This window comes from Protopterus annectens, chromosome 3.part1, assembly GCF_019279795.1.
Source record: "Protopterus annectens isolate FY-2018-M chromosome 3.part1, PAN1.0, whole genome shotgun sequence".
NCBI classification, from domain to species: domain Eukaryota; kingdom Metazoa; phylum Chordata; order Ceratodontiformes; family Protopteridae; genus Protopterus; species Protopterus annectens.
Window position 1 is genome coordinate 322031268 of NC_056732.1, and position 12592 is coordinate 322043859.

At 45.0% G+C, this 12592-nt stretch overlaps 1 protein-coding gene across 1 annotated transcript in view; it reads left to right on the forward strand.

Moving 5' to 3' along the window:
* Window positions 1-11897, forward strand: part of DAZL (deleted in azoospermia like) — a 2235938-nt gene extending 2224041 nt beyond the window's left edge. Inside the window, exon 12 of the mRNA XM_044066765.1 lies at window positions 10965-11897. Coding sequence (XP_043922700.1) covers window positions 10965-11018 — 54 coding nt within the window. The 3' untranslated portion in view covers window positions 11019-11897. The remainder of the gene's footprint in view (window positions 1-10964) is intronic.
* The last annotated feature ends 695 nt before the right edge of the window (window positions 11898-12592 follow it).

The window sequence follows — 12592 nt, forward strand, 5'->3', positions numbered from 1 at the left end:
AAGAAAAAGAAGACACCTGTCCAGAAGAATTTTCTGATTCTTTGGACTCCGGTGATGATTTGGATCAGGAGGAATTCACCTTTGAAGAAAGTGTTTCCATTGGCTCCTACAAGGATTCTGACTCAGAGGAAAACCTGACATCAACTCCCAACCCACCCCCAGAATATTTAATTTGGGTAAACCATACATACCTTGAGGGAACAGTTAAAGTGTGAAGCTCAGGACTACCCACAATCTAAGAAAAGAATTAGGGAATTTCTTATTCTTTCAGATCACAAACACCTTGCCATACCCCGTGTGTTAGAGGTGGTAGACGATGTCTTCCAGGATTCTTCTTTGAAATCAGACTCTCTCCCCCCTGGTCCTAGAAAACCTCACAGATTTTACAGGGTTCTAGATACTCACAAACACATCTATAAGAGCCCTGTAGCAGACTCTGAAGTTGTGACTGCAGGCCCAAACTGAGCAGAAGCTATCTCCTCCAAAATTCCCTTGCCTACTGACAAGGAAAGTAGGGTCTGTACAGATTTGGAAAAAAAGTGTACGCATCTGCTACCCTTGTCATTAGGGCTTTAAACTGTCAGTTTCATATAAGTGCAAAGAAGCTGTTCTTGAGCAGATGAAACAAAAATTGATGGGCATGGAAAATAAGGTCTTATCTAAGGAGCTGATGAATCTTTGTAGTTCCTGTTCTCAGCTAGCAAAACACTCTCTGCACTGTGGCTATGATGTCATGGAAGACTCCAGTAGGGCAACAGCCACAGGTTCTGTAATCAGAAGACATGTCTGGCTGAGAGAGCAGTCCGCCCAGACCACATCAGATCTAGTCTCCTTGATGCCTCATTGGACAAAGATTTTCTTTTTGGTCCTAAGGCTAAGTCTGTCATCAAGAAAATGGAGGATAAGGCCAAGTTCATCCAGACCATCAGGGACTTTCTTCAAGTCCAGCTTCCTCGTTTCAGCAGAAATTGCCCAAACACTGGTCTTTTCCAGCCAAATCGTAGCCTAGACAAAGAAAACCACTTAGGGAAAGGAGCCAAAGTTAGCATCAACAGGCCAGACAATGGCAGACTCCAACAGAGCAGGGAGTTTTTGTCCACAGGCCCCTAGCAGGGAGCAACTACAGCTATGACTCAGGCATGGTTCTCCCTACCCCTTCTCCTCTCTCCCTTCCCCCCTCCATCCCCTCCTAGGTGGGAGGAGGTTGTCAGTATTACTCAGGAACTGGACTGGCATTACCAGAGACCAATGGGTGCTAAAAATCATCTCAAAGAGTTACAAACTCAAGTTCAAGCAACCCTTGGTTTATTCTGGCCTACCAGACATTCCTACAAACCAAAAATCTGAGGCATTAACCTAGAAAGAGATTCCGTGTACCCAAGGTGCTGTGGAAACTGTTCCAGAAAATTTATAAGAAAGAGTAAAAACTTCTTCCAGACTCTTCCTTGTACCCAGAAAAGAAGGTACCTGGTGGCCAATTCTGGACCTGTCAACCAGCTCTTACAGGTCCCAAAATTCAAAATGCTAACTCTATTTCATAAGCTTCTGCCCATGACCTCTCCCAATGCCTTCATGGTTACCCTAGACCTAAAAGATGCCTACCTACATGTTCCCATAGAGGAATCACACAAAAGCTTCTTACGCTTCAGAGCAGGTACCATACACTTTTAGTTCTGTCTTATCTACTGGTCCCAGGGTCTTCACAAAATGCTTAGTGTCAGTGATAGCCTTTTGCAGGGCAGAGGAAGTTCAAATTTACCCCTACATGCATAATTGCCTCATTGAGACAACAAACCTAGAAAAACTCAGAGAGGGCCTGCTTTTCACCCAAAATCTTGTAAACTCAGTGGAGTTCACCATCAGTGCATAAAAAATCTCTATAGACAGACTCCACAAACAGGATTGTGTTCCTGGAAGCTTTTCTGGACTCAGCTCTTCAGAAGGCCATCTTTACCCCTGGACAGAGTCTCCTTCGTGACCCTGTATTTCAAGAAAATCTTGGCCAGGGATTACCTCACAGCCAGGAAGTATCTCAGAGCCCTGGGTTACATGGCATCTTGCATTTTATGATTCCACTGGCCAGACTGTTCATGAGAAAACTTCAGTGGTACCTCAAGAATGCGTGGTGCCAACATGCACAACCTTTAACTGTCAAGATAAAAACTGCTTTCCTGCCTCAGGAAGGAGTTTGCCGAAATTGGCCACCAGCATGTTCTGTCAATCCAGGTCTGTCCTTCAGGTTCACCCCTCAGGAGCAAATGACGGCAGATGCATCAGAAATAGCCTGTGGAGCCCACTACAACAGCTTCCAGACCCCAGGCAGTTGGAACTCCCAAGTTCAGATACAAACACATAAAAGAACTTATGGCAAGCCAAAAAGACCTGATTGCTTTCCAAAAGAAATGGAGTTTGCCTGGTGGGCCACCAGCATGTTCTGTCAATCCAGGTCTGCCCTTCAGGTTCACCCCCTCAGGAGCAGATGACGGCAGATGCATCAGAAATAGCCTGTGGAGCCTACTTCAACAGCTTCCAGACCCAAGGCAGTTGGAACTCCAAGTTCAGATACAAACACATAAAAGAACTTATGGCAAGCCAAAAAGACCTGATTGCTTTCCAAACGAAATGGAAACCCGAAGTCCTACTGATAAAAACAAACAATGTCACAGTTATCCTTAGGGTTGCACCTCATTGCACAGTAGTACCAAATGGGAGATATCAGCCAGATAACAGATCATCTCAGCAGAAGCCTGTCAAATCACCACGAGTGGCAACTACTTCTGTCTCAGCTTAGCCAATAAGTGGGGAGTGCCACAAATAGACCTTTTTGCCACTAAATAAAATACTCCCTTGAAAAAGTTTTGCTCCAGGAACATAATGAAATTATCCTGGAAGATAGATGCCTTCTGTTTCACTTGGACAGGCCTTTTCATCTATGTCTTTCCTCCTGTATCACTGTACCCCAGGGTATGGCAAAAGATAAGGGAAGAGGGGCCAGGAGTAATCTTAATAGCCCCAGATTGGCCCAGGCAGCACTGGTACACTCTGCTCCTTAGCCTAATCAGCACAGAGCCATGGCAGCTGCTACAGAGAAAGGACTTACTAACACAGGGTAGGGGCAAGGTAATACACCCCAACCTGTGGACACTCAGATTGTCAGCATGGATACCTTGATTACGTGGAGGGAACCTCTCCTTGACAAACAGGTCCTGGATATTCTAAAAGAGGCTAGGAGACCTAGCACTAGGAAGTCTTACTCCACCAAATGGAACAGATTCACCCTTAGGTGCAAACAGAAGACATAAGACCCTCATCTGGCTCAGATTTCTTTCACCCTCTCATATTTGTCTAGCCTTTTTGAATAAGGCCTCTCATACTCCTCCATTAAAATTCATGCTTCAGCTGTCTCTACCTTCTCAGCCTCCTCTCTTTACTCACCCCCTCTTGAAATAGTTTCTGAGAGGGGTTGTCCCTTAAAGCCTTTGATCCCTCCCTGGGACTTCAGTTTTGTTTTGGAAAAACTTAAACTTTCCACCATTTGAACTGGCTGCTTCCACTGAGTTAAAATTTTTGACCTGGAAGACTTGCCTTCCTTCTAGCTATTACCTCAGCTAGAAGGGTGTTTGAGCTTCAAGCCCCTCTGTGTGTGGAATCTTTCATCGTCTTTCACCCAGACATAGTCTCACTCAGGACTAACCCTTCCTTGGTGCTCAAGGTGGTAACAGAGACTTCCTTAAATCAATCCATACATCTGCTAACTTTCGTCACCAATTCCCAAAACAAGGGAGAAAGGATCCTCCATTCTTTGGATGTGCATAGGCAGCCATCTTATTATTTAGACAGAGTCAAGAAAATCAGGAAATCAGACCACCTTTTTGTGGCCTTTGCCAGTAGTTCTGAGGGGAGACCAGTTTCAAAGCAGACCATCTCCAAATGGATCTCCCACTGTACCTCCATTTGTTACAGGCATCATGGTAAGAAGCCCCCTGATGCTGTAAGGACACATTCCACCAGGACTACTGCTACCTCTACAGTCTTTGTTAAAGGGGTGGCCACAAAGGACATTTTGGAAGCAGCTACTTTGTCCTCAGTGCATACCTTTACCAAAGATTTACAATCATCCTACCTTTTTCAAGTCCAGAGCATTATTTGCCACTGCCATTTTGCAGGGCATCCTCATCTCTCCTTAAACTTCGTCACTGCAGCAGTGAAATAAGAAGAACGTAGTACAATTGTGTACACCTACCATAAATGTAGATGTTCGAGTGTTTACACTGTTGCAGTATTATTTCCCTCTCTCCTTCCCCTCTGATGTACTGGATGGGCTAGGGCACTCACCCTCTTAGTCTGGGTGATTCTTTTCCCTTCCTTTTTCCCTACTATTCTGGATTCCAGGGTCTCAGACCTCTGACCTCAGACACTTGCTAGGGGCTTCTGCTTGGTGGGGGCAAGAAAGCACTGAGGTCATTGCGCCGGCCGACTCCCTTTATATCCAGACGTAGCAAAGTCAGTTAGGGCATCTGCCAGCTCCTGGAGGAAGGAAAAGAGTCTGTGGTAGTCGGGTCGGCCAAGGGCTTCCATGGCAGGAAATCCCGCAAACCAAGACTGCAACAGTGAATACACTCGGAACATCTGCATTCATAGTAAGTGTACACAACTGTACTTTCAGACCCTCTTTGAGAGCTACCAGTGCTGTTTTCAGCTACACAAATATGCAGTAGAGCCTGTGGCATTGTACATTCAGAGCAGTTGAAAAACACAAGCATCAGACTGAAATATTACTGACTTGGAACAATCTGATTTATTGACAGACTTGTTTAACTGTTTTTCTCTGCTACCTTCTGTTGCTGATATCCGTCCAGACAACATCAACTCATTTGTTCCTCCCTTTTCTTCCCTCCTCCTCCCCAGGGAAGGCAGGTTAATGGCTGAATCCTACTGCAACCTTACATGCAGGTAGATTTTTGTCTTCCATATTAACATGTATGTTCTCAAGATGTTCTTCGTGTTTCACTGTTGCAGTCATCATATTTGGGTGATCCCTGCCAGGGTAGCCCTCGGTCGGCCCAAATACCAGAGGTTTAGTATTTCTGTGTCGGTTATTGTCACTTCAGGACTGATGTCAGGTAATCAGTAGTATAAAGTAAGGCAGCCAACGCCATTACATCAGTCTTTCTTGCCGTGGAGCCAGAAGCAGTTGTCATGTTCACCTGTGGAAAGCAAATACCACACTGAGACTTTCATTCTTACTGCGTCACTTGCTTAGGCCCAGACCACAACGTCCCCTGCTGTCGCTTCTGTGCTTTGTTCAACTCCAGAACTGTACGTCATCGGGCCCTTATTGTAACAAGATATTTTCGCTTACAGTCCTTGAATTCCGATACGGCTTTGGTAAGCCATCCAACAGCAGATCTCCCGAAAAAACATAAAGGTAAAGACAGAGACCGATTGCACAGGTTTAAACCTACCGACGACGCTCCCGTTAAGCTATTTGGCAATTCTCTGGTCCTCAGGTGCTTTTGCAGCCTCTGATGCCCGCTACTGTGGATTCGCAGGCCACTACCGAGACCCTTTTGGAGTCCGGTATGCCGCAAAACTCTTCTTCGAGTAAGGATCCTGCGGTCGTCTCTACCTTGGATGGGTCCGGAGCCGCTGAGCAGGCATTGGCTTCCGAGGAAGTCCTTCACACTACCGATTCTCGACACAAATCGACGATTTCTTTCACGACTACAGTTCTTTCGAAAACCACCGAGTTTCTTAGGCCCAGGTTACGAACCATATCCAATCTTAGGCACCCGCTTCTTTGCCTCAGTCTCAAATGCTTAAAATGGCAGAAGACCTTATCATGCTGTTCAGGGGAAGCCGAGCTACCGCTTCCAAAAGAAAAAGAGATCTGTACCCTGTAGTTTTGTCTGAACAGGAGTCCGATGACTCTGATGCATCCGAGTATGAAGACATGCAACCCCTCTCTGCTTATGAATATTCTGATGCAGAGGATTCCATTCCTTCAGTCTCTTCCTCCAGAGGATTTTTCCTTTGGGGAAACTCTTCACACCTTAAGGGAGCATTTCCAATGGGAAAGTCAGGACTACTCTCAGTCTAAAAAGAGACTCAGGGAATTCTTAGATCTTCCACAGCACAGACCCCCTAGCCACCCCCCCAGTCCTGGATGTTGTGGAGGATGTTTTCCTGAACTCCAGCTTGACTCCTGATACCCTCCCTCCTGCACCCAAAAAACAGACAGGTATTACAGAGTCCCTGACTCACACAAATTTATTTTTAAAAATCCTACTGCTGACCCTGAAGTAATTTCTCAAGGGCCTAAAGGAATTAAAGTAACCTCTGCTAAGAATCCCACCCCCTCAGGTAGGGATTCCCGAACACTAGACAGATGGGGTAAAAAAGTATGCACTTCATCTACTCTTGCTATCAGAGCACTAAATTGTCAGTTCCATATGCTAAAATTTCAGCAACATACACTGGAACTCCTCAAACAAAAAAATGTCTTCCTTTCCTGCTTATGCAGAATCTAAAGAGTTACAAGAGTTAATGTATTCTGCAAGTCAAGTAACTAAACACACCTTGCACTGTGGTTTTGACGCCCTAGAAGCATCTTGCAGGGCAGCAGTCACTGGTTCTGTCCTTAGAAGGCATGCATGGCTTAAGGAACAGCCCTTGGTAGACCTTGTTAAATCTAAATTATTGGACGCCCCCTTGCACAAAGACAACTTATTTGGCACCAAGGCAGAAGAGGTCTTAAAAAGGATGGAAGAAAAAGCTAAATCTATGCAAACAGTTAAGGATTTCTTACAGGTCCAGCCACCCAGGTTCAGCATTCTTTGTCCCTCCAAGCACTGGTTCTTTCCTGCTCCCACCAGGTCAGTTCAGCCCAGACCCCAGGGAACCAGACCCCACAGACAGCAGCCACAGAGAATGCAGAGATCTAAGCAGTGGGCTACCTCCACTTCAAAACCGGGGAGTTCTAAGCCACCCCCCAATGGTAAGAACTCGCAATAACTCTCCTCCCCTGGGTTCTCAACATAGTGTCCCTGGGATACAGATTTTCTTTCCACACCCTTCCAACTCCAAAAGAGTTCCCAGATCTATCTCAGAACCAGTGGGCAGAGGCGCAAAAGCAAGTCCTTTCCCTGCTCTCCATGAGGGCAGTAGAGCACGTTCCTGCAGAACAGAAAGGCCAAGGTTTCTACTCCAGACTTTTTCTTGTACCCAGGAAAGAGGGCACTTCTCGCCCCATCCTCGATCTATCCATTCTAAACACCTTCCTGGTGATCCCAAAATTCAAAATGCTCACCCTCCAGCAGCTGCTGCCCATGCTCTCCAAGGATGCTTGGCTAGCCACCCTAGACCTAAAGGAGGCCTACCTCCACAATCCTGTCAGGGAATCATGCAGGAAATATCTCCGTTTCAGGGCAGGATCCCAGCACTTTCAGTTCTCTGCTCTTCCCTTTGGCTTATCTACTGCTCCCAGAGTTTTCACTAAATGTCTGGCTCCGGTCATTGCTTTTTGCAGACAAAGAAATGTCCAGATTTACCCATACTTAGACTGCCTAATTCAGGCAGACAGCCAGGAAAAAGCTGCTCAAGCACCTGGCCTTTGTAAAGTCCCTACTAACCTCCCTACACAATCAATGAAAAGAAATCCAAACAGGTACCCACCCAAAGAATTGTATTCCTGGACACAGCATCCCAAATGGCATTCCTTACACCAGAAAAGCAATCCTTCCTGACAGCCTACTTCTCTCAACTAGCCACCAGACCCCCAACTATCTGCAAGGAAAATCCTGCAGGTTCTGGGGTTCATGGCATCTTGCATTCTACTCCTTCCATATGCCAGACTTCATATGAGGAAACTTTAGTGGTACCTAAAAAGCTTTTGGTGTCAACACTCTCAAGACCTGGAGACTTTTATACCTATAATACCTTGCCTCAGAAAAGATTTTCTTTGGAGGGCAACAGCATGCTCCCGCAACGAAAGACTACCTTTCTCACCACCCCACGCCACCCAGACCCTCACCACAGACCCATCAGATTATGACTGGCATGCTCACCTGGGTGGCAGATGCATACAGGGCCAATGGAGCCCACAGCAAATCCATCTGCACATCAACCAAAAACAGATGATAGCTGTCCAGCACGCCTTGATAGCTTTCAAACTCCTCCCGCCAGGGGCTTTCCTGATCAAAACAGACAACACAACTGTGATGTGGTACATCAACAAGAAGGGAGGGACTCCGTCCTATCCTCTATGCAGGCTGGCCATGACCCTTTGGCATACAGCCTCTGCCATGCAACTCCACCTGTTAGCACAATTCCTACCAGGTTCACTCAACTCTCTGGCAGACCACTTAAGCAGAAATCTTCTGGACCCACACAAGTGGCAGCTCAACAGAAGAATCTTCGCCCTAATAACTCAGTAATGGGGCATCCTGAAGGTCAACCTCTTTGCCTCCCACACCAGCCATCAGCTTAGCAAGTTCTGCACCAGGGAGCATCACTGCATGAATTGGAAAGTGGATGCCCCATCCTTCCCCTGGGTCAGTCTATTGGTCTATGCCTTTCCTCCACTACATCTAATCCCCAGGGTGCTGCTCAAAATAAAAGAGGAGAAACTAAGGATAACTCTTATAGCTCCAGACTGGCATCGCCAGCACTGGTACCCCTTGCTGTGCAGCCTGTCCCCTCTGCCACCTTGGCATCTCCCTCAGATTCCAAACCTCCTGACCCAGAGGGAAGGGGAATTCATGCATCCTCAATTGCAGACACTCAGTTTGGCAGCTTGGTTTATTCCCTAACCCCCCCATCAATCTGCCAACCTCAGCAAACAGGTTCTAGATGTTATAAGTGAGGCCAGACGCCCTAGCACTAGGAAGTCTTATACTGACAAATGGAAAAGGTTCTGCACCTGGATTCAGGCTAAGGAAGTCAATATGGCACAACCCTCCCTCCCTTTCATCCTGGATTAATTAGGTGACCTGCTACACAGTGGACTCTCCATTTCCTCTTATTAAAATTCATGCCTCTGCTATCTCTGCTCATTTTCCCACTGAGCAGCCCCTTTACTCACACCCTCTGACCAAACAGTTCCTAAGAGGGGCTAGCAACTTGAGGCCACCCAGAAGAGCACAACCCCATCTTGGGACCTTAATTTGTGTGTTGGAAAAGCTCACCCCCCCCCCCCTTCGAACCTGCCTGTTCAGCAGAGCTAAAAAATTTTCTCCTGAAGATAGCTTTCCTTCTGGCCATCACTTCAACCAGAAGGGTCTCCGAGCTGCAAGCACTCATGGCTGTGGAACCCTTCATCATCTTCCATGCTTACAGGGTATTCCTCAGGACCAACCCATCCTTTGTGCCCAAGGTGGTGTCCAGTGTGGCTCCCAACCAATCCATTCATTTGCCCACCTTTTTTCCTAACCTACAGAACAAGGGGGAAAGGATCTTGCACTCTCTGGATGTGAACAGACAGCTCATATTCTATCTAGACAAGACTAAAGCCTTCAGAAAGTCTGATCAGTTGCTAGTTAGCTTTGCTAATGGGGCAGAGGGCAAAGCCGTTTCCAAACAAACCATCTCCAAATGGATAGCACACTACATCCATTTCTGCTACAAAAACACAAAAAGCCTCCCCCAAGGGGGTCAGAACTCACTCCACCAGAGCAGCCTCCACCTCTGCAGCTTTCCTCAGAGGAGTCCCCACCAGGGACATCCTGGAGGCTGCCACCTGGACATCTGTTCACACCTTCACCAAACATTACCACCTGCCTATCTTCTCCAAATACAGGGCAGGGCGTGCCTCTGCAGTCTTGCAGGGCATCCTAGCCAGTCCCTAGTTTTCCTGACTGCCTCCACCCTTTTCATCAGCTTTGGGAATCAACCCAAATGTGATGACTGCAGCAGCGAAACACGAAGAACATAATACAGTTGGGTACACTTACCATAAATGTAGATGTTCAAGTGTATTCACTGTTGCAGTCCTCTTCTTTCTTCTCTTTCCTTACAAGGGACATATTGGTATTTACTTTCTACTGGTGGAGTTCTTCCACCGGAACCTGGCTCCCACTTGGGGGCTCCTGACAGGTTAGGGCAAGAAGAACTGATGTGATGGCGTTGGCTGCCTTACTTTATACTACTGATGACCTGACGTCAGTCCTGAAGCGACAGCAACCGACGCAGAAATACTAAGCCTCTGGTATTCAGGCTGGCCGAGGGCTACCCTGGCAGGGATAACCCAAATGTGATGACTGCAACAGTGAATACACTGAAACATCTTCATTTATGGTAAGTTTACACAACTGTACTTTCTCCTCAAGGGTGATATAACTATCCATGCCGACCTTGTGTGGGAGGTATGGTAAGGATTTATTAGGTATTTGTGTAGTGTACTAGTGGGTAGTAAAGATAATGCTGTTTGGGTTACAAAAGTATAAAACTGAAAAAATGCAGTGTTATGGACAGAGGTGTGTGTAGAGCTCTGAATTAAGTCTTTAAGGTAGCGTCATCATAGTTGTTTGTGTTTGTGAAATTTTACCATTCTGCACTCAGTACTTCAAAAGGCTTATATGTTGAAGTTACAGTAACGCAGACAATATTTAGTGAAGACAGGTGTTTGAAGCAGTTAACTCATATGCCAGTAGTATAATACCAACAGGTAAGGTGTGACAAATGTAAAAACTAAGTCTCCATCTCTACAGTGTGAGTGTGTAGTAGGTTTAAAATACTTCACTTTCATGACACCGTCCGACTCAAATGATGTGGAGAAGAACGTACATACATTTGATGTGGGAAGGCATGTATTCATGTATTATAGTACATAAAATAATGTCATCCATTTTGTTGTGTCCCTTTATTGGTAATCTGCAGATTATTATGCTTCACTATGAATATTTGTTCTTGTGAACTAAATGTAAATTTAGTGTACATTTTTTCTCTTCTTTCTTTCTTTCTACAAGGACCGAAGAGTACATCAATCAAGAAGAAGCAGAGCTTTGTTGAAAACTGTTTGAAAAACATGATCTTCTCACCCATCAAAGTTTAGAACTTGTGCACTTCAGGAATTTGGCAATTTATGTTAACATAAGAACATTTTAAATGTCTAGCCTGTAGTATATTTTGTAGTAAATTTTGCATAATTATTCTTGTTTTCCAATGGTGCCTTTTTAAACATACCGATGCAATACTTTCAAACAGACTTTTAATAATTGATATATTTTACTTCATTAGTAACATATTTGACTAGATCTCTCATGATGTATAGATTTCTTTTTAGTGCTGTATCATTGTTAACCCACTTTTAATGTATTGCTGCCAGCTGCTTCCCAGGCTCTTTGATGGAATTTAAATCTGTTATGTATCAGTGGCTTATTGGAAAGACTTAATCATTTTTTGCGTGTACATGGTTAAACTGTTGCTGTTTAACTGTGCTAGATATATTTAATGACAGAATTGGTAGTTCAGAACTTGAGAAATTGGATGTAGTACAGGCTGGCTTACAGCATTTTTTCATGAAAGGGGATCAGTCTTTTAAAAGGTGTTCTGCAGTAAATAGCACTGGATGATTTAACATTCAGAGGACTACAAAATTGTATCTTACTCATCCCACAAAAATGATTTATACACCATGTTTTTAAGTAATTTTGTTGGAAAAGCATTAGGAATACTATTGTGTCCCTTTACAAACTAATGTACAAAAGGAATTGAGTGGGATAGTTTTACCTTGCAATGACAGCAGTCATTACATTAAGTTTTGTGCCTTGAGAAAAGAAAGGTGATGCTGCCACTGCTACCTTAAAACTGGTGGTAAAAAAAGAGTTTGTGTTCCCATACAAACATATGACATGTTTATCATCACTTGGAATAAATAGAAGACTTTTAGACATGCTTAATGATTGGCTTTTTTCATATTTTAAATGTTGAGTTGAATATTGGGTCTTGACTTTTGAAGCCTTCTGCAGTGGTTAGCTACTGGGAGTTTTCCTTTTCTGATATCCCCAGTTGTGCATAATACTGTTTTTTTCTCATTCTCCTGCATGGGGCATGGAACACTTACCAGATATTACATGCCATGGTGTCAAGCACCAAGCTCTAAGATAGTCTCTTGCCCCTGCGCCTCCTTCTCTCTTTACTGCCAGTGCAGGTCCTCAGAATTTACTGCCAACTTGGGGCACTCATATCTGTTCCTTTACTGGCCAATAGAAGTATATGCTTAGGAGACAAGACTTCTCATAAATTAGCTACAGTTGTGGCTGTTGCTGTTTGCCCTGAAGTTTTGCAAAGGGAGTTGAAGTTGGATCCCTTCCTGGTAAACAGCCAGACTGTAGCGATATTTGTAAGCCATCAGGGTGACACATATTCGTACCCCCTGCAGAGAGGCTGTGTAGTTCTGGCAGTGGGCCTTAGTTCATGGCACCACCTTGATAGCTGTTGAGATCTCCAGGGAAGTGGATAGGTAAAAGGACTCTTTGAGCTGCATTTGCAGTCCTTTCTTTGAACTGAGCATTCATATATTTTTTTTGGTCAGTGTCTTGCAGGAGTGAGATACCCCAGAGACTGACCTGTTCACCACAAGTCCTCCCTGTAT